Genomic DNA, 21,832 nt, shown 5'->3' with positions numbered 1-21,832 from the left:
CTTTTTTTGTGGTCACATTGCTCTTGGCAGGTTGGCAGAATTGGCTAGTTGACACAACATATTGTCCCCGGTCCTCTCTCCAAGTCGGAGCTGGAGCACGCTGGCAAGGTGGTATGGGAAAGCTGTTTGCAGAGACAGCTCTTTTCAGAAGTGCTACCCTCACCTATGTGGAAAACAGAATAAACCACAGCCCAAACCTCACTGAGTTTCCAACACAGAAATTGTTGTTACCAGTTCGATCATGGATGACCACGTATTTTTTTTTATTGTGGCTGACAATTTGTACTACCCATCTGATCCGGTCTTAAATACAAGAGAAAAGTCTGAAAAATGGGAGCACTCTTTATGGATGGCGCACAGCCCACACCCACAGTGCTTGCAGGAGCGAAGGAACTGAAAAAAAGGAGGGTGCTCCCATTTCACCAGCAGTGAGTATTTGAAGGCTTTCCTGTTGAAATGGGGAATCTGCATCCTGTATACAGCTGGGAGAGTCCGTGCCAGGATCAGGGTAGGCAGGAAGGTACAGAAACCGCGTTTGCCCTTCTCCTTTCACAGCGCTGGGTCAAACGCACATGGTGCAGGGGGTCTGTGGTAGCGTTGTTCTGCATACAGATCTTGCACTGCTGTGAACGAGCTCAGGTATAGGACTCCAGGGTTACGCTCCCCGTGGAGCGTACCGTAAAGTGCAGGCTGCGTGCCACTCTTCACCTCAGTGTTTCAAAATCCTCGGAGGATTTTGCTTGGCAGCCACTCTGCACATGTCCTATGCAACTTATATAAAATACTTGATAGGGCTGGTATTAACAGGCATCCCAAAATGTAATTGAACGCAGCATCTTGCACTGATTTTTATTGGCTGGTTCTGCACCAACTACTAAGAATAAGGGCAAAAGGGATTAGAACAGCGTTGGTGCCTCAGAGCAGGGCATCTGAAGTTCTTAGCTCTGTTTTCTACGAGTCTGTGTGTAAGACCATCAAAGGCATGGGACAGAAATCAGAGCAAATGACAGGTTTGGTGTTTTCTTGGGCTGCATGTTAGTATGGAGCACCATTCACCTGAAAGAGGGACGGGGTGTTGGGGGCAGCTGCTGCACACAACAGGATTCTGCTCACGGTAACACTCCCTTACCTGGAGTCACTTCAGGGTTTGTTTTATGGTTTAGTTCTTACATATCTTTGAAGTGGAAAAAAGATACACATTAACGCAAAGCCCCATTACGCTATTAATATTACAAGTAACATTATTTTAATGAGGAGGCATTTTTAAAAGAATAACCTTTTTTGCATCAGCGTAAAACATTTCTTCTACAATGATGCTGATTTTTTATCAGGTGAAACAGCGTCCGCTAGGCATTTGGGTACTATCCAGGGTAGATTCTTCATTTTCCTTTTCTTGTTTTTAAGACACTTGTGTAGTATAAGTTGCCAAAGATTTAGGCTAAGAGACCCTGTTATCTGTTTCTTTCTTATTATTGTGGCTTTGATTTTGTTTCACTAGAGGAAAGAGGCATTGTGTGATACTTACGAAAAAAGAAAACTAAATCTATGCACAAAACTGTAGGCTTAAGAGAGGAATTTATTTGTCTGCGAGGAGTTTTATTTGTCTGCTTAGGCAATGTTAGGCTTTTTAAAGAATTAATTTCCTTTTGGGTAATTTGTTTTGTGATAATATTGCAGTGTGGAAAAAAGTGTGCTAGTAATTCGGTTCGTGCTAATGCCTTCACCTTTTTAAAAATAAAAACCCAAGGAAAACAGCCCCAACAATGACTCATTCTGACAAATGATATGAGGTAATGTGTGTTTGAAACACCAGTTATTTGTGTAACGTGCACAAAACGTTCCCATTTTTCTTTTTTATTTGGAGACCTGCTGAAAAATAACATTTAATCCATCTTCATATTTCTTTTTTATCATGATGCTTTTGCCCAATATATGCTGGTTTGCATTTTTGAACACGAATTTCATGTGGGCAAATTTTCTAAGTTTCTGCATCAGCTTCTGCTGGTGCAAAGCCTTCTGAGGCAGTAATTGCACTGGTGCGGGGGAATTTGGGGTTGCTCAGTGTTTCCTAGAACCAACCTGTGACTGCTTGCACAACTGAATGCACAAAAGCATTTTTGCTGCATGGGAAGAAGGAGATCAGAGTATTTTGAGTGATTGATTCCCTCGGTGAAGTGGCCTGTCACTTCTGCTGCTCCTGTGGAACCCTGGCAGAGGGTTAAGTCTCTTTCTGTCACAGGACGGGATAAAGAAGGGGAGGAGGTGATACTTCTGTCTCGGGTGGAGCTTTGGCTGCGTTCAGCAAGGCAGCCAGTGGCTGGCAGGGCACATGCTTGACTCTGCAGTGAATCAGGTCCATAAAGAAAATCTTCCTGCGCTGACAGGCAAGAAGTCAAATACGTCGTGCTGGCTCTCTCTTGAGCCAATCCTCACTTCAAAATAGATGTCGTGGTCCCAAGAGTCACTGTGCATCAGCGTGTGTTCAGCATGGGTTGTTTTAAAGCTCCTGAGCTGTGTTATGGTACAGCATCAGATATGTCTGCTAAATGCAAAATGTACCACGTTTTGAGAGTGCAGTGCTTTTACACAGTTGTCCTGTTGGTATTAACTCAGTACCCCAGCACCAGCAATGAGGACGACACAGTGTAGATGAGCTGCTGGTCCTTCCAGGGCTGGGTTGATTAGATGGGCTTTGAGCAGGGTCATCCAGCGGAGCTGTTAAAATGGCAACAGCCAAACACCTTTCAAAAGACAAGGACTCCTGGAAGGCTGGCCTTGGGAGCTGGGTGGAAAGCATTGCTGAGATTTGTTAATGGAAGCAGGAAGCCAGTGACTCTGTTGCTTGGGTCAAAATGCACACAAATGCAGTACGTCTTCTGCAAAGTGATGTAAATACATTGGTATGCTAAACCATGCATTTCATCTGCCAGGAAAAGGGAATCTTAAAATATGCAACCTTAAGTTTCAGACATGGTTCAGTGCTATAGATCACGACCAGGCACCGTCATGCTGCGCTCATACGGTAGATCTGACTCGTTACATAGTGTTACTTAACGTATGGATGCTGTCCCGATGGCCCCTGGCTCGTTTGGGATGTCTCTGTGCTAATCGTAAGCCTTTGTGAACCTGGTCTGAACACACCATTAGGGAACACCCCAACTACAGCTGAAAAATACTAGCCCAGCGATAGGGCTGAGGCCACTGGCACAAGGGATCATGCCATTCCTGTACGCCCAGTCGCTGGCAGCTACCTGGCTGGCAGGTATGGAACTCTGAGAACCATTGCATGTGTATTTTTTTCTCATTCCCTGTACAGATGCCCTAGCGTGAACAGCCCCATTGTACAGCTCTTTCTTGAAACTTTGGCCACGGGACACAATTTATCTTTTGATTCCAGCCAGCGTGCCGCAGAGGTCTGCCTCTAGCGAGGCAAGGCTCCATGGCATATGGTAGAAAAGGATCCTCCTGAAGGGCTTGCCAATGTACTGGGGCCGTGCCAGTGCTGCTTTCACTGGTGTTCTGCTCTGGTGTGGTTTGACAGAAGCGTGCAAGCGCATGTGTGTGTGGTCACCCAACGGTCATTACAATTTTTTGTTAAAATGTACCATTAAAGTAAGAGCGCATGCATTAGAGAGAGGTAGCAGGTGTGCAGGCAGATTCTAATAAAAAAATTAAAGTTGGGCATTGTGTCACTTTTGAGCACTGGCCTGCTGTGTGCAAAACTCTAATCAACTTGTCTTAATAAACAAACTAGAAAAGCTCAAATATTTAAAATACGATATCTGGAAACAGCCTGTGAGGGGGGGAAAAAAAAAGACCTAATTAAGAAAGACTGCTTTTCTCTAGAAGCATCCAAACTGAACAGTCAGTTAGGTGGGGGGATTTAATAATGTTTTTAATAATAACCAAACCTTTTCCAAATCTGAGTATCTATGTGATTAATTTCTTGGTTTTCCTGATTTGATGTTTTTATGCACTATGCATTAATTTTGATCAGCTGTAGCATGTTGGATTGATGTGAACTTCTGTTTTTAATACAGTATGCTGATTGCCTCCCAGCTGGAACCAACATATGCCAGGACAGTTTATCCGTGTTTTGATGAACCTGCTATGAAAGCCACATTTAACATCAGAATTGTCCATGACCCAAGCTATGTGGCTCTTTCCAACATGCCTGCTATTGGTAGGTAAACAAGTAGACATATGTTGGTTTCTTTTCTTTTCCCTAAATTACTTTTAAAAAGGGTGTAATTTATCTGAACAGAGTCTATCAAAACAGCGCTGTGTTGTCTGTACACCAACACCTTGAAAATACACAGAAAATCTGTGCCTATGAACTTAAACATTTGGAGACAGTTATTCATAATTAATGCCATTGATGGCAATACTTCCATAGTTTTTCCAGCTGTGATGTCTCTCCTCTGGTTGCTGGGGGCTGCATAGGTTTGATTCTTGGCATTTACTGCTTAGTCAAGCGTTCCTGTTGTGTTGTACGGCCATGACAGTATGCAGAGCCTGTAACTGTGTTATTAAGAGATTCCTTTCATTGTAAGCAAATTTTAAGATGTATTTACAGCATAGAAAAAACTGTTTAACCAGGCAGAGACACTGTAGCCTCCTGTGTATGTGCAGAATAAGAACGAGAGGACTATACTGCTCTGGAGATGCTCCTCCTGTCCCTTGCTGGGATCTCACGTGGGATATAAGATTCCAAACAAATCCTGTAAACTAGTGTTCCTACAGGAATTTGTTGGATCTCTTGCCCGCTTCTTAATGTCTTTTTTTCTGCAGTTCAGTGCCACGAATCTTTATTTTTCACCTAAATAATTTTCAGCCATAAAAAGGAAGGTCTATGAGATTTGAATGGAAGCTAAATAATTTAGGAATCATAGTAGGTGGGATCTCTGTAGGGTTGTTTAAGGCATTTTTTTTCCCTTGAGAATCTTGTCTATGTCTCCCGTATTTAGAAGGAAGGTATCTGATTAAATATTTTATAATTCTTGGGCACACATGACCTATATTTGAATCTTCATAGATAGTACATTTTAGAGAGATTCAGCGTGGGATAAATTGTCGACAGTTTGCCCACATCCTAAATCTGACGCAGTTTGATATCCTTCCAAGACTTCAGTTAAGAAGCTCAAGAGTGGATTTTTGGTGTTTGCATGGAAGGTCATGACAGATACGTGGCAGTAGCAAGGAGCCTGGCTGCTTGCCTTCTATCAGAAACACATGAAGTTAGTGCAGAAATACAGCAGATCGAGGAGAGGTATAAAAAAACCACTCAGAAAACACAAGATTCCTTGTTTGTTATGGAAGAGCAATGGTTTGAGTATTTCTTTGATATTTTTCCTAGATGTATCTGAAATGAAGGATGAAAATGGAAGCTTGTGGAGAGTTACCACATTTAACACTACACTGAAAATGTCAACTTACTTGACTGCTTTTGTGATTTGCGATTTTGATTATGTCACCAGAACCGAGCGGGGAAATGAGGTAAATATGAGGCTGCATAACACATTCTAGCAGTTTACCACAGCATTTGGCTCTGTGGCGCATCATGTGCTTTAGAAGATATCACAGACATTAACTGTGCTTTCCATTCCAAAATTATTTGCTTATGTGGCAAAACTGCTAACATTTATCCTGCAGATATTTCTGCAGAAAACTTTCCTTTAGGACAATTAGTTTATTGTCCTGTCCTGATCATTTCATACAATTCCACGAGTAGGTATAGGCTCTGTACATTAAAACTTTAGAGGCAGCTACTCTGCAGAAAGTACTGGTCATAATTCAGGGTATTCTTATCTTCCAAGCTTTCTTAGTTGGAAAAAATACCCATTTCCACTGCTGTGACAAACCACTGAAGTTCAGTGCTTTTTTCTTCAAGGCCCTTTGAGGAGCAGCGTCATGACTTCAGTAGGTGCAATACTGTGCTCCAAGCATTTTGTATACTAGTATTTGGACCTTTTATTCTGCAGTGGACACATTTTTTAGTTTCCAAAAGTGACTGTTTTGTTTTTGAACCTTCTCCTTCAGTGAGTATTCAGTTTTGTTCTTACACTACAATGGGCAAAGCTTCTTGAGGGAAGCTGTAAAAAAATACACTCTGTTGGCACCAGTGGTTTCACTTTCCTTCTTTTGTTGAAATTCAGTAGGGAAAAGATGTAACAAGTTGTTCCAAAATAAATAGTAACCTCAAGCATAAAGCCTTATACTTGCTACACTTAATAAATGAGAGCACCATGTTAGCTTCATGGTTGGTTTGCTGTCATGCTTCTGGGGAAAGGTGGGATAAGGTAAGAGGACAGTGCGGAGGTGGCCTAGGAAGCACAGTATTAGCTCCTTTTTAAAGTGAAGATTGGACTTGGTGTGTCATACCTGCATGTATACCCTGTATAAAACACGTTGGATGCTTACGGCTCTGACTGTGGTGCCTTTTTCTTGGGCTGATGCGTACTGACAGGAGTCAGCGCAGCAAGGCATTCAAACTAGCATTTTTTCAGAGGGAAGAAGCACCACCACCCATCTTCTGTGGGATAGAGGGACAAAGGTATTTTACCCCTTGGTTTCAGACAGAGGTGCTCAATTTATGCCTCCACAGTATTTGTGTGAGCATGTTTATTACGTCTCTTTTGGTATTTCTGGTAAGTAATTTACAACCAGAAACACTGGTATTATAACTCAAAGCTTGTATTAGGATCAGGATTTTAAGTCTGCCCATTATGTGTAGGTTTTGCAAAATGAAGTGATCTGATCTTTGAATCTCCTCTGAAGCCTCAGCTGAAAAGAGGGGCTCAGAGGCTGGCGATACTCTGTTGACTGAATATGCTTTATTTTTTCCTTTTAAAATTAAATCCTGATGCTTCCCCAACTGTGCTATGAGGGTTTGGCTGCATAGCTCCTTGTGAGATGCAAGAAATGGTGGGGGGTTTTGAGCTGCTAGGTGCCTGGGGGGTCACGCAGCTGGAGATATGTGATGGAGACATAAACTTTTCCTCAGTCTACTCTATCACCCTGGGAACTCAGCTGCCCTCTTCAGTAAATGGGCATGGGAGGGGGAAAGCTTTGCTTGCTGCTGCTGCCTCTGTTACTCTTGAGCAGCAGTGGGAGGCCAGTGGTCTGTTCCAGCCCGTGAGAAGGTTCAGGAGGAGACATACGTACGCTTGGACAGCAAGCGCTCTCTGAACATCCAATTTGTTTCTCACCCAGACTGACTGGCTGGAATACATTGGCTTAAGTTGTGTGGATCTAAATGGTTTTGCGTCATTTCCTATTTAATAAAAGAAAAATCAGGAGTCCGTTTGTTCCAGCGATGTATAGCTGGACTCAAGTCTTGGCCCTTTTGAAGTGCTGGAACTCTCCTAGGTTTTAGCAGGATTAGGCGCCGTGCCACATTTTGTTAGGTCCAGGAAGACTTGGGTTGGGATTTTTTTCATTAAAAGCTTTGTTGCATGATCTGGTGTGGACAGACAGCATTTTCAAACAATGATTCACAGAAGAGAAGCAAAGAAAATGAAAATATGAGGGTTGTCTAAAATAACGTTTCCTTGTTCTACTGCAGATACGTATTTGGGCTCGGAAAGAGGCAGTTAAAAATGGGTATGTTGACTATGCTTTAAATATCACAGGCCAAATATTTTCCTTTCTGGAAGACTTACTTAATGTCAGCTACCCTCTACCAAAGACAGGTGAGATTACTTATTTTCTTAAGTGGACCAGAAATGGCTGCTGATGGTGTAACATTCACAGAAGCAATGGGTTTTTTCGCAGTATTCTCTTTTTACAGCTAACCACATTCATGGAATAAAACCCCTAAGCTTTAACTGACTGAATTCTCCTGTCTGCATCATGGCTCTTGCTAACCTGTAACTCAGCACTCTTACCTTCACATCACACTCACTCTCTTACAACATCATTTCCTAATGAAGGGGCAGATGGGGTACAAAGTGAATAGAAAGGAGTTGTTCAGTCGCGTGGCTATTTCTGTGATGCATAGACCTGGTATAGGCAAGTTCTTATGTCCTCCTAGTAAATCCATGCTTGCTACAACCCACGTCTCCCCAGAGAATTCCTTGCTTTCTTCAATATGTCCCTCTCTTACCTGTGAGTTGGCTATATGTTCCTGCACATTCCTCCCCAGAAAAAGATTCCTGCAGGATAACATCACTTCTGCTTAAAAGGGACATCAGGTAAGTTAGCTAAGCTTCAGTCAAGAAAGAAGGGTACCATCATTTGGTTCACTGTACAGTTTCTCTGCTGCTTGTACTTGGGTTCCCAAGGGCTTCAGCATTAATGTTATGGAGGAACATGCTTTTTTATACAAATCAGTAGAATATCGAGAGCACAGAAGGCAGTTCTAACTTAGAACAAGTTTTGACCTGCCCGTGATCTTAGTACATTGCAAGATTGTGGAGAAACAATTTTCCTCCTTTCTTGACTACAAATCTGTTCATTTGTCATATCTGTGTTTTGGCACTTGAAAGAAATACATTTTCATCTGTGTAAATGTGTTATCTCCCACTGTATTTGGAATAACACTACACTTCTTGTGGAAAATGTAATGTATGCAATTGTCACTTTAAAATTTTTGTTATCTTAGTAATCATACAAGCTACTCAAGGGCTGTAGACAATTCTGTCTCATGCTTTTATTCTTCTGCTCAGCAGCAATGTCAGTACATAAATTCACCCGTGTAAAAATATGACAAAATTGAAGTAGAAGAACGGTATTGAAGGCTTCCTGTTAGGTGAGATTTCAGTTTCACAGAATGCTGTAATACCATTCCAATCCCCACTGTAATGTCACACAACTGCATTTCCCACTGACTTTCTTTGATGTTTTGCTTAAAAATCAATAGGATTAGATCAACCAAGAACAGCTCCTTGTAAATGCTAGAGGTTCCTGTTGTGAACGCAAAACATGAAAATAAGAATAAACACATTTAAAATTGGAGGTATTTAAAGGTTTGTCTTCACCTGATTTTAATGCAGTTACAAGTGAGCTCTCTTGCCCTTGGCTGGCTATACGAGGGCTGCCTCACCAGAGGCTTACCTTTGCTGTAAGCCTGAGGTGGTAAGCCCTGCTGGGAGGCAGTCTAGGTTTGCTGGGATTCAGCGCCATGCTTAGGTTAACTGCGTAGCTTTTGGGCTGGAGAGGCTCATGGTCAGCTGGTTTGTGCCTGCTTCCAAAATGCTCTCTATGCCTTTCACAAATTTTGCTCTTTGCTGCTGGGTTTAAACAGTATATCTTGCTTTGAAACTCTTGACGTTCATCCAAGGCCCATCTCTATTTCATCCAACTCTCACATTTGAACTGGAAAGCTGCTCCCTGTGCCTGAGGCAGGAGGGGAGTGCAGAGGTAACAGCCCTGCTGTGGAAACAAAGAGATGTTTCTAAAGCACCTTTCAGATAAGAGTGGAAAGGATCCCTCTGCTCACAGAGCTGAAAGAGCAAGTTTTTTTTTTTTTTTAAATCAATTGCTAGGCTGAAGAAAGAGGTGAGTTTGATCCTTCCCAAATACATGAGAAACTTGTACAGAGAGATTTCTGAGAGCCAGAAGTTAATATATTCTCTCCTAGCATTGGTAGAACACAGCCGCCTTTTTTGTTTAAAACATTTGTACGTACAAGATCCAGTACAGATCTGGGCTTCGTGGGAATTTATGGCTCCCTGGAAGAGTGGCGATCATAGAGGAAAAGTATAATGAGAAGAAATTTCACAGACCATTTGCAAGAGTGTTGCTATAATACAGCAAAGAACCACTAAAATGTACTATCCTGTAATTGCACACTGAACCAGTGTGAGCATTAAAATAATGTGACCATCTTACTTCTGAAAATTTTAAAGATACCTTTTTTTCTTTTTCTCTCTTTGGATCAATTTAGATTTGGTCGCACTGCCTGATTTTGGAGCAGGTGCTATGGAAAACTGGGGGCTAATGACTTTCCAAGAATCATCATTGATGTACCTCCCAAGCGATAAATTCACAAGCAGAAAGGCAATGATTGCCATAATTGTGTCCCATGAGATAGGACACCAGGCATGTGGTAAAAAATTCTGTACACTTATTTGTTTATGAGGCTGTTCCCTTCCAGTTGCTGATGATGCAGTCACTGATTAGTAGAAGAACAGTGACTTGACAGTAAGTGGTGTGAGCACTAGAGAACGGAAAGACTATTTGATCATATGTTCAGTTGATAAATCAATATTAAAAGCAGATTCTGTTATATTACAGACTGCATACTGACTGCACAGGACTCATTGATGCAAAACTGTTAATGGGTTACTTATTTTTTTTCTTACACAGTACCTGAATGACATACTAGAAAATACTGTAGGGATGACACAGTTCTGTCTATATACAGTATACTTAGTACTTTGGTGGGAGAATTAATGGACTTCATAGGTATTATTTTGCAGTGGGAGTGCATGTACATATTGCAAAAGGTATTTGTTTTTATGTAAGAAACGGCCTATGGTACAATAGAACAAAATTAACATGAACGCTTTTTACACTGTAGCTGGACTTTTGTCCAGTTTTCATAGAGATTTAAAAAATTTTTCTTATTTGGTTTGGATTCAGTCTTTTATTGACGGTGTTTAATGTACTGTTGTTTGCCAGAGCAACAAGTGTTTGCACTTAGCCAACAAAATTAGTGAAAGAGTTTAACTTGGCTAGTGCACTTCTATGCCCTTCTGACAAGGTCTGTAACTTTTCAGACCCTCAGATGAGCAGAGTGGTTTTATTGTAGGCCAGTAAAACAAGTGTCAGTACTTTATTAAACTTTATTTTAAAACAAAGTTGTAATTCAAATTTTTTAAGAATTAACAATAAAATAGAAATCTGCAAGTGATCAGTTTTTTGTTAACTGTGAACTGCCAAATATGAGTACATAGCAGCTGTTGTGGAAGTTTTATTGCTTGCCAAGGTGGGGATTTGCTGATTTTGGAGATGGTTATTTCCCCGGTTCTGTTTATCATCCCCCTGGCAATTTGCTTTTGCTAAGAACATGGAAAAATGTTTTTGTGATTGTTTGATAAATGCCCTACTTTTAATCACAGCCTAATCCTTTAGATCTTTATAAATTTTATTGGGAAGTGTTTAAAACTGAATAAAGTGAAAGGCTGACATAAAACACTGACATCCATACTCTTGGTATGAAATTGTAGGTGAAAGAATGAAAAAACAGCTGCCCTGAATCTCCGACTTTTTCCAAGATGAATCTTTTTCTACTGAATTTTTACGATCTGAAGGAATATCCAGCATTTTATTCAGTTGACATGTACACATTAAATAAAGTCACTTCAGCATAGGCACGTGTGTTGAACTTGCAAAAATGGAAAGAGCAGTCCAAAGAGATGCTGAGACATTTTTTCTTTCTATTTAAGTGGTTTGGAAATCTGGTTACAATGAACTGGTGGAATGATCTGTGGCTTAATGAGGGACTGGCATCTTACTTCGAGTACCTGGGAGCTACCTTTGTTGAGCCCAAGCTTTCACTGGTAGGTACTAATGCTTACTGAAGTCAGTCAGCTAAAGCAGCAAAGTTCCAGCACTCAGGAAGACAAGCAAGGTGTGGGAGATGGGATTTAATCAAGCCATGGCTTTAGTAACTTAACTCCCCTGGGAACAGACCAGTAGTTCGTGATTCTTCCCCGGAGGGTTATCGTCTGCTAGGGGCTGTCGTTAAACCCAGCCCTGTTACAGGTGGCACAGAGGACAGATAGACAGCTCTGATTCTGCAGGGACAAGGAGTTGGTGTTCTGCCCTAGATGTGCCATTTAACAAACCCAGCTTTCTCTCCTGGGTTCTGTAGCTGATGGTTTGCCTTCCTGCCTGTCCAAACTTTTCCAAGCACCCCATAGCCAGGTACTTTTACTGAGCAGTGAGTAAGTTAGGCCATTTTGAGTCTGTTTACCCCACTGGGTCCATGGATGTCTGGCTGCGAGTAAGGCAAATATAATGCACGCAGCTAATCCAACGGCCAGGTAAAACTCCTTCCCATTCTGTCCAAATGGGTAAAAGCATAAATGCCACGGTGTATTAGAAAACTCCATCCACCACTAAACTCTGAGACAGGAGGATGGGTGCTGCTAATTGTAGCCATGAGGTGAGATGCACTCACGTGTGCAATCATGATGTCTGTGCCCTTGGCCTCTGAAGAAAGCAGAAGCCTTTAGTCTGGGCAGGCCTGAGACTGCAGTCAGTCCAGTCTGCTTTTTCTTTGGCTCAGATGAAACACCATTTGTCACTTTCCTTCTCTAATTCACCAAAGTACTTAATTACATGCTTAATTGGGAAATAATAAAGGCATGTCAAACAAATTCTGTCACAAGGATTTTTAGGTCATGGGATATGCTAACCCCCTGCTTTGAACTTCAACAACAGCTCACTTTATTCTCTGTAAAGCAGTGTTTTAATATCTTTGAAAAGTATAAAGGCCACCAAATTTTAAACTGGAAAAATGTCTTTGTCTCCTTTTAAATTTTAGTCTTTTCATTTAGAAGCTTGTCTTTCTAAAAATTAACAATAGCCATTTTACTTACTTAAAGTAAATTTTAATACTAGGCAGTAATACCATTTGAGAAATTACTTACGTGATTTGCCTTGGAAATCCAGAGTAAATTACACAGGTTCAAGAATACAGTGCAGTTTTGTGGGCCGTGCACATTCACAGTACTGCAGACTGCCTGAGGTTGGAAGCAACCACGGAAGATCATCTGGGCCAACCACCCTGCTTAAGCAGGGACACCTACAGCCGGTTGCCCAGGGCCGTGTCCAGACAGCTCTTGAACATGTCCAAGGATGGAGACTCCACAGTCTCTCTGGGCAACCTGTGCCAGTGCTCGGTCACCCTCATGGTGACAGTGTTTCCTGGTGTTCAGAGGGAGCCTCCTGTGTTTCAGTCTGTGCCCATTGCCTCCTGACCTGGGCACTGCTGAAAAGAGCCTGGCTCCGTCCTCTTTGCACCCTCCCTTCAGATATTTATGTACCTTGATGAGATCCCACCCCTGAGCCTGCTCTTCACTGGGCTGACCACCCCCAGCTCTCTCAGCCTTTCCTCATGTGTGAGATGCTCCAGTGCCTTTGTCATCTTCGTGGCCCTTCACTGGACTATCTCCGTGTCTTTCCTTTACTGGGGAGTCCAGCACTGGACCCCACACTCCAGGTGTGGCCTCACCAGTGCTGAGTAGAAGGGAACAATTGCCTCCCTCAGCCTGCTGGCAATACTCCTAATGCAGCCCTAGATACCACTAGCTGCCTTTGCTGCAAGGTCACATTGCTGGCTTATGTTCAGCTTGGTGTCCTTCATGTCCCCAGGTCCTTTTTTGCAAAGTTGCTTTCTGTCTGGGTGGCCCCCAGCATGTACTGGTCCCTGGGGCTGTTCCTCCCCAGGTGCAGGAGTCTGCACTTCCACTTGTGCCCCCTTCATGAGGTTCCTGTCAGTTCACTTCTTCAGCCTGTCCAGGTCCCTCTGGTTGGCAGCATGACCCTCTGGTGTATCTGCCACTCCTCCCAGTTTTGTGTGCAAACCTGCTGAAGGTACTCCCTGCCCCATCATCCAGATCATTAATGAAGATGTTGAACAGGACTGGACCCAGTATTTGCCCCTGGGGTACACTGCTAGTTACTGGCCTCTGACTAGACTTTGTGCCTCTGATCGCCACCCAATTACAGATTGAACCCTGAAAATTACATTTCCTGGCTGTTTACAAAGAGAAAAATTGGTCAACAAATTTGATCCCGTTAGTTGGAAGTCTGTGTTCTTCTCCTTGAGAAGCAGAAGTGTTCTAAGTGGCCTGCAGTGTTTCCAAAAAACCATTTTTTTTCTTTTACCTTTCTAATGATGTGATTTTCCATCCAGTTTGAGGAGAGATACTCAGCTCAGGGAATAAATCGTCATTTGATTAAAAGATAACTTCCACTGCTTCACCGTTTCCCCCCCTGTATTTCTCCCTGGGTGACCGCAGAAATGCCGCATAGTTAAGCCTCGCTATGCTTAGTAGCTTAGTTTTTGAGTTATTACTCAGGGTTACAGCAGGAGAAACAGAGAATTTAGGAGGAAAATGCTGCCTTATTAGTGACATACAGACGTAAATCAGATACAAGTTTTCAGTTTTCAGTATTTGTTCATTTGCTGTTCTATATAGTTGACTTTTTCCTCCCTGAGGATTGTGCTGTCAGGCCCAAGCCCACAGTCTTCTCTGATGTAATTTTCTCTGCCCTGATTAGTGCTGTTGCACGTGGAAAATGTTAGGCTCAGGTGTAAGGTCCCTTTTACTTCATGGGAAGGTGAGGGAGGGGGAAAAAGGATCATTCCTTGTTTATTGCACACTGCTTCCATTAGTGCTAATCCCATAATTACATGTCTCCTGAGAATAAGTATTTTCTCTTCAGCTCACTTAGATTTGTCTTTTTCTTGCAGGATAAAATCTTTTCTGATCATGTTGTACAACCTGTCTTAAGGGAAGACAATGAAATAGGAGTACGATCACTGTCAGAGAGTGAAGACAAGATCAAAGGATCATTAATGTCTCTGTTTGACAGCATCACGTACAACAAGGTTAAAAAATATAAAATTCCTCCTGTTTCTTGTATATTCTAAACCAATGGCACGTTAAACTAAGCAGGTTTGAGAGGAAGAGTGGAATACCCTGTTAAATTGCAATGCTTTTTGTAGGTAGTTTTGTCACTCAGTATTTGTTTCCGCTGCACGCACAAATATATTGGATGTTGCAAATATATTTGGCTATGAAAGAAACAGTGAAAACATTTTTAACCTCCATGAAATATGAAGCATAGCCTGACTAACTTCTCTGGAATATAGTCTGTAAAAATATTGCAATAATAGTTGCAATAATTTTTCATGTTTTCTCATAGCTTTTTTTTCTATTCCAGGGAGCTTCTGTTACCTGGATGCTTTCAGGTTTCTTGACTGAGAAGTTGTTTATCAGGGCACTCACTGTAAGTTTGAAAAACTAACATATTCATCTTGATCTGTAAGCTTGAAAATTACAATTGCACAAATTACTGTTTGTCTTACTGATGTTTTTCATTGAAGCCTCATGAATTCTGATGCTTCTATCTGTTTCTGTACAGCTGTATCTGAAAGAATTTTCCTTCTTAAATGCTGACCAGGATGATCTCTGGACCCACATACAGATGGTACTCTTTCTACCTCTAATATTCTTGCTCTGGTCTTTGGCCCAGTCCAAATTCAGGGTATATAGTGTTTGTAAAAGACTGCACTGGAATTTGGCTGTCCCTAGTGCATAAAATTTGCTTTGCTGTCTCTTTTGGCTAATGTCTTCACAGGTGTTTATTTGGCTGCTTTACTGTACTTGAGATCGGTGGAGCTAAGTACAAGGAGAAGAGAGATGAGATGGCAAATCAGGGCCATGGTGGTTTGGGTTTCATGGAGGTCACTTAAGCCTACCTGAAATTGCATAGCCTATTCTTGTGGAGTTTAAGTTTTGCCAGATCAGAGTGTATGATGCTCTGGGCTTGACGATCCAAGATGTTGCTATGTCACTGATCCAGCAAAAGCCTATGTCCAGGGCAGTAGCTCAGCATTTCACCCATCGCTGGTTTTGGCAGAAATCTGAATAAGAAACAGGTGCTAATAATAGGTTTATTTTTAAAAATTCCACTTCCCTGTTCCTGTAAAGAAGGCTTCCATTGTGTTGCAGACTCAGTCTAGGTTAAGAACAAGGGTGCCACAATTTCAGATATGCAAGGCTGTCACATCTTTTAAGCCAACAGAGACTTTACCAGTTCACACTAGTTGGGACCCCACCTTAGTAACTTTTTCAATTTGTCTTTACTATTTGGTTTGTCATTAGGTAGTCACTTAAAAACCTGTGCATTATGGCAGCTTTATTTGAGTGAAATTAACAAATTAAGTCTGTCGTGGCCATATAGGGGTGTAAGTATATTAACACTAAAAAGAGAAAGGTTAGCAGTCAGGTTATGAGAATCAGAAATGTAATCTCAGTATTTCGTAATTCCTAAAAAGTCTTATGCTGTCTTTGTAGTGATGTCAATAATGTCCTTTTCACTTCATTACATAGATTTTTTTGCATGAATCAAAGACCAGTAAACTGCTTCTAAGTAGTTCTGTACATTTTCTGTAACATGTTAGAACAACCCCTGGAGTGTTGCTGAAGCAATATTAGTAAGTACCCATTTATCATAAATAATTATAATTCCTGCTTCTCTTGCAGGTTGTAGATGCACAGGATGAAGTTCAGTTGCCGGCATCTGTAAAACAAATAATGGATTCCTGGACATGCCAAAATGGGTTTCCAGTTTTAACTTTAAATCTCACCACTGGCACAATCAGTCAGGAACAATTTCTTAATAAAAAGAATGGAAACAGTACTAATTCTTACAAGTATGTTTAGCTTGTGTTTTTATTACGTGTTTATACCCTATTTTTTGCAGGGGACTCTTCAGTTAGGACGTTATGTTTTGACCATCTGATCTTTTAAGTTTGTGTTTTTTCATGTCACGAGCTGTCAAGTCTCAAAATATGTTTGAGTCTGGAGTTTGCAATAGTTCTGCAAGCCACCTGTTTTGCCAGAAGGTTGCTTTCCTCCAGAGTAGTGACTTTTCCAGCCACGTAATAGCTTTGTAAGGACAGACACAGGCCATGAATAGGTTGCAGGGCAGGAGTTTTGCCTGGAAATCTCTTCTTTCCTCATCCCTCAGTTGTATGGACTGGGGACCTGGATGAACCACGCTGTAGTTTCTTTCCAGTGCACATATGCCCAGTCTCTTCTGCTTGTCAAGGGCAAATGGGTTGCATTTAAGTACTTAGATAAATGACCCCTTCCTCAGAAAATGCTCTAAAGTTCCTCTCAGTGAGCACTGCCAAGTTCCCGGTGCTTTTACAAGCTGTGCTACTTACTTAGATGCCTAAAAACAATGATATAAGGAGCTGCCTTTGGTCACGAACTTTGCAAACTCATTGCTAGAGTTTGAAGTTTCATGGAATTCAGCAGGTGTCATGAGTGTTGGGATGTGTGGACAGGGCCCATGGGATGAGTTCTTAACCCAGGGAAAAAGTATAAAGGAAGGCAAAGCCCAAAGCAGTTTTTCCCTGGCTGCTATTGCTGGTCATATGAACAGCCAAAAGAGAAATTTTGATGAGAACCACAGAGTTTTCTTTGCTTCCAAGCTCCAGGAAGCACAGAGGATTAGTCCCTTCAGCATCTTTGGTTAGCTCAGATAGGAGTTCCAAGTTATAAATGTTAAGTCCTTTACTGTAGTTTCAGCAAGAGGCAATAGCACATGAATTTAAGCGAATCCAGGACAAATAGTACAGAATTTTTCATTTTCGCGAGCAACTTTAGGGTTTTGTAGCTTTCATCTGTTCTCACTGCGAGGTTTACATTCCCTTAGAAAGGAAATTACTGCTGTCAGAATTACAGTCGTATTGCTTGTCTGGAGCCTTTTTGAGATACCCTTCTGAAAAGGAGCTTTACATTCTCCAGAAATAGGGTGAAGTGTAGTAAGTGTGGAGAACAAAATTATTGCCCGAAGAAGGAAAGCCAGAGTACAGAGTTACGGTGGTATTCAAATACCTAGCATCGAGCAGTAGTCTAGATATGAGTGCCTATTTAATTCCATGCTAAAATCCCTTCTCTTTGCTGAACCTAAGTGCCGATCCAGCAAAAGTACCACCATCTGATGAAGTTTTGTGTGTTGGAGAGGAGTCAACAAGGAACTCATCTGCAATCTAGTTTAGCATCAGCTGAGAGGGTTTTTTTTTTAAGCATAAGAAGTAATCATATTATCTCTTTTCTATTAAGTAACACATGGATTATTCCTATTTCTTGGATGCGAAATGGATCATCACAACCCTTAGTGTGGCTAGACAAAAGCAGCAGTAAGTAATGTATTTGTTCATACATGCTAAAACCAGCTGATAAAACCACACCTAATACTCCTATAAACAGTATTTGAAGATAAAAATTTATTACAGAAACGTCTATGTTTATCTATTGTGCTAATTTTATGTTACAATAGCAACAGATTTTCAAATAGGTTAATATATTGATTTTTTTCTGTGTTGCATCAAGCTTCAGCATATGTTTTTAATAATATGGTAGAATGCATATTATGAGTAGAGTTTTCCACAATAATTTTGACTTTGTCACTTTGTACACCAATCCAGACTCCTATCTCTTCATGCTTCTGTACTATTCTTACCCCTGCAGATGCCACTGGTGTTAATGACAGCTTTTGAGTATAGGTAGGATCTCAGATGTGATGTATCAGAAAATGAAGTGACCCAACATTGTCACACATGGATACCAGTAAAAACAGAAAATTAATGTTTTCAACACCATGCGATTTAATTTGTTTACGTAAATTAAATAGAAAAATACTCTTATCAAAAGAGTAGAATTTTTTAAAAGTTTTAAAGGCTTGTAATAGAAAGACGAGTTTATGGGCATCTCCAAGCAAATAAAATTTCAGTTCTTTCTCATCTCAGTGCTTTCCAATAAACAGCTATGTTTTTTGAGAAAGAAGAAATGTGATCATTAGGATGTACAAGTAATTATTTTTCTTTGGCAAGTCAGCCCTGAACTCCGTGAAGTTTTGAATCAGTTACAAGGAGATGCAGAGACCGATGTGTGCATGGAATGCTTAAGAGCAAAATGACAATATGTTGTTTGCGTATCCCAGCTCTCCACCCTCTGCTTGCAGTGGTTAAAAGCTACTTTCTCTCTTTTTGAGGCAGTAAGATAGCTTGAGTGATCATTCCACGGTATATGGACAAGTAAACAAGCAAATGGGATGTTTATTCCTCTGAATGCATGAAAGTTAAAGAAACAAGTGATTGCTAAGGTGAAAAATTAGAAAATTTGCAGAAAAGAATTCTTAGGGAGCATTTGCTTGGAAGGACTAGTGTCATGTGCTAGTTTTTTGTTACTGAAGTAATAACAGTTCCATTTCCTCACCCATCATGTGACTTAGGAGCTACAGAAGTTATGAAAAAAACCCATCAGGTTTCATCTACCTGAAGAGACTACAATAAAGTAATTTAGGATTAAAACACATTCCACTTGTATTTGAAAGCCATATATCAAATTTACCAGGCTTACTCAGACAAGGGACCTACATTCATGTTTTAAGATTTTAAAAGAAATAATTCCTTTTTGATTTTTTGATGCAGAAATAAACCAAATGGTGTCTTACAAAGGCAGAAATGCTAAGGGTAATTTTAAGTTCAGTTGCCATTTTGTTCCTGTAAGATTGAAATGGCTTCTGGTGGAGAATTGTTAGTGTAGTCATTCAGAGGGATTCGTGAGGATGGTTTTGGTAAACGAAACTGAGGGATTTGGTTCAAAGCACAGTTTGAACTGGAATTTTGCAATAGCAGATGCAGTGGCATAACAACACATTAGGAGGAAACATCTCAAAAGCATTTTTGTGTATGTGTGTTTTCTCTGGAAATAGCTCTGCAGGAGCTAATTTGTCTTACTTCTGAACAGGTTAAATTAAACTCCCAAGGTACAAGCTGGCCTGCTGCCAGTAGCCAAGCATCTTCATTCAGCACTGCACTGTACAGTGTTAAAAGCCTGTCCTGTTGGTTTAGGGCTCCTCAGGCAACGTCTACATACTTGGCCTCTGCCCATAGAATTGTGTTAGTTGCTGTCCCTGGGCAGTATGTGTCTGTGCAGCACAAAAAGACACACTAGGAAAAGGGTGCTGGTATGGTAGAACACGTTTCACTGAGCCTGGGGTGTGGAGGAGCACAGTTTTGTGATCTTAGCTGAATCTAAAAGTGCTCTTGATGATGAGCAGAGCATTGACCCAATATGCCATTCTAGGCAAAGTGCTGCTATTGCCATATTCTAGCCACCCATGCTGTTTTTAAATGCTTAAGCCAGTATCTCTCACACGCCAATTTTCCGTTGTGAAGATGACTGAGGATGAACCCTGCAGTACTTGCTCTGTCAAAACACTCATTCAGAGTGGAGCAGTGCTGGGTCTAGGCTACTCACCAATATGGACTTACTGGCTCAAGAGAGCTTACCACTGCCTTAAATCAGGATGGTCATAGCCAGTTAAAGCAGTATTTGAATCCTCTTCTGATGAGGCTGCGTAGAGCCTTCAAGGCGGCGCTGGCTCCTTCAGATATTCTGTAGGCTATCAGGAGCAAGTATCAGACAAGCACACATGAAGTAGGTAGTAGCTGAGATGAAATGGGACTGCAGAAGGAGGCCATTAGTGAGTGATGTAACTCAAAGGGACTACAGGACGTTTATTTAAAACAAAGTTTTTGATTACACGTTTCTTGCATAAAGTTGTTTTGCTTTCTGTGATCTGTATTTATGTGAATACTGCTAGGCTGTCACTTCTTCCCTATGGTGCGGAGAATTGTGTTTTGGAGCAGCACTGGGAGCAGCGGGCATGCTGGGGCCTCATGCCCTGCAGCAGGCATGTGAGGTTATTGATCCTCATCCAGACTGTTTATTCTTGGGTAACCTTTCTGAACTCTCCCAGTTGCCTATGAGCTGAAGGGTAGAAGCAAAGTGGGTCTTCAGCCTCCCCTTTGCCATCTCAAGGTGCTCAGTGCCTGAGGGGTCAGTTGCTTGTTGAAGTTCTTCCACTGCGCAGAGCAGAGATGACAAAGACACCGAGCTTTTGGGGGATTCTCTTTGAGTCCAACCTCAAACTTGTGTCTCAGATCTCAGAGGAGCACCAAGTCCAGTATTTATATATGCAAGAAAATCTAGCAGTGCACAGAAAATAAAATGATACATTTCAATGTCACTTTACAGAAGTGTTTCCTGAAATGCAAGTACCAGAGTCAGAATATGACTGGGTCCTGCTAAATGTAAATTTAAGTGGATACTACAGAGTGAACTATGATCAACTAAACTTAAAAAGATTACTGCGCTTGCTTGAAAATGATCCAAAGGTAAGATTGTAGTTGTTTTCTCAAGCTAATAAATAGATTCTGTCCATGCACTTCTTGCAGTTCTTACCAGTAATCAAAGTGATAAAAACCTGGAATAATGAGAAACTCACATATCACAGTAGAAAAAATGATCCACTGTTGCACCACTAAAGTCACTGACAGCCTTCCATAGTGGAAGAGGAACAGGCCCAAACAGTTTCACATAAGCATGAAAAATAACTTTACATGAGATGATATTCTGTCTTCAAAGCTGTCTTAACAGCTTATGGTTCTTCCAATCTCTTAAATTTGGCTCTAAGAGTTATCGGTATGGATGTGTGACTGAGCTTTATCTGCTGTTAGGTAACCATGGAGAAGGAAAGTTGGGAAAAAGCTTCTTATTTCCACATTTCCTCAAAGCACAATATTTCTGCCAGTGAAATTTCAAAAAAAAAGTCATCTGACCTAGGTTTTTTTGGTTGGTATTGGTTTTCTTTTTGGTGAAGATTTTTCTTTGAAGAGAAGTTCCAATCTGCTCTAGTTAGGCTCTTGCAGTCCTCTGTAGACACTATAACTCATAGTAGATTTCATCCCACCTCTGACTTGCTACAGTTTGGGATGAAGGCAAAGGTGGTACAGAACAACCTATACATGTGGCTGTGTATGTGGTTGCATAGTATTTAATGTTGCCTAACCCTAGTGTGAGGAGGGGCTCCAGTAGTAATGCCAGTTCTTTGGCTTTGGTAACAACGGTGAGAAAGTTTAAGCTTTCAGGACAATAGTAATGAGCGCGGTCAGACAACTTCTCCAGAAGGTCTGGACACGAGGCTGATCAGAGCATGTGGTGTGATTAAGCCTTTCTATGGCAGGCTGGCTTCCTTTCTTCTAGGCTTTTTAATTTCACAGCAAATCCGA

At 41.3% G+C, this 21,832-nt stretch overlaps 1 protein-coding gene across 1 annotated transcript in view; it reads left to right on the top strand.

Moving 5' to 3' along the window:
• Positions 1-3,216: 3,216 nt before the first annotated feature.
• Positions 3,217-21,832, top strand: part of LVRN (laeverin) — a 31,451-nt gene continuing 12,835 nt past the window's right edge. Inside the window, exons 1-13 of the mRNA XM_009634634.1 lie at positions 3,217-3,262; positions 3,398-3,449; positions 4,041-4,183; positions 5,357-5,496; positions 7,565-7,691; positions 9,887-10,041; positions 11,391-11,504; positions 14,429-14,566; positions 14,902-14,967; positions 15,103-15,168; positions 16,227-16,396; positions 17,817-17,893; positions 20,799-20,938. Coding sequence (XP_009632929.1) covers positions 3,217-3,262; positions 3,398-3,449; positions 4,041-4,183; positions 5,357-5,496; positions 7,565-7,691; positions 9,887-10,041; positions 11,391-11,504; positions 14,429-14,566; positions 14,902-14,967; positions 15,103-15,168; positions 16,227-16,396; positions 17,817-17,893; positions 20,799-20,938 — 1,434 coding nt within the window. The remainder of the gene's footprint in view (positions 3,263-3,397; positions 3,450-4,040; positions 4,184-5,356; positions 5,497-7,564; positions 7,692-9,886; positions 10,042-11,390; positions 11,505-14,428; positions 14,567-14,901; positions 14,968-15,102; positions 15,169-16,226; positions 16,397-17,816; positions 17,894-20,798; positions 20,939-21,832) is intronic.

The sequence above is a fragment of the Egretta garzetta genome, unplaced genomic scaffold (genome assembly GCF_000687185.1).
Source record: "Egretta garzetta isolate BGI_Z169 unplaced genomic scaffold, ASM68718v1 scaffold272, whole genome shotgun sequence".
NCBI lineage: Eukaryota > Metazoa > Chordata > Aves > Pelecaniformes > Ardeidae > Egretta > Egretta garzetta.
This window is presented reverse-complemented; position numbering and strand designations above follow the sequence as displayed.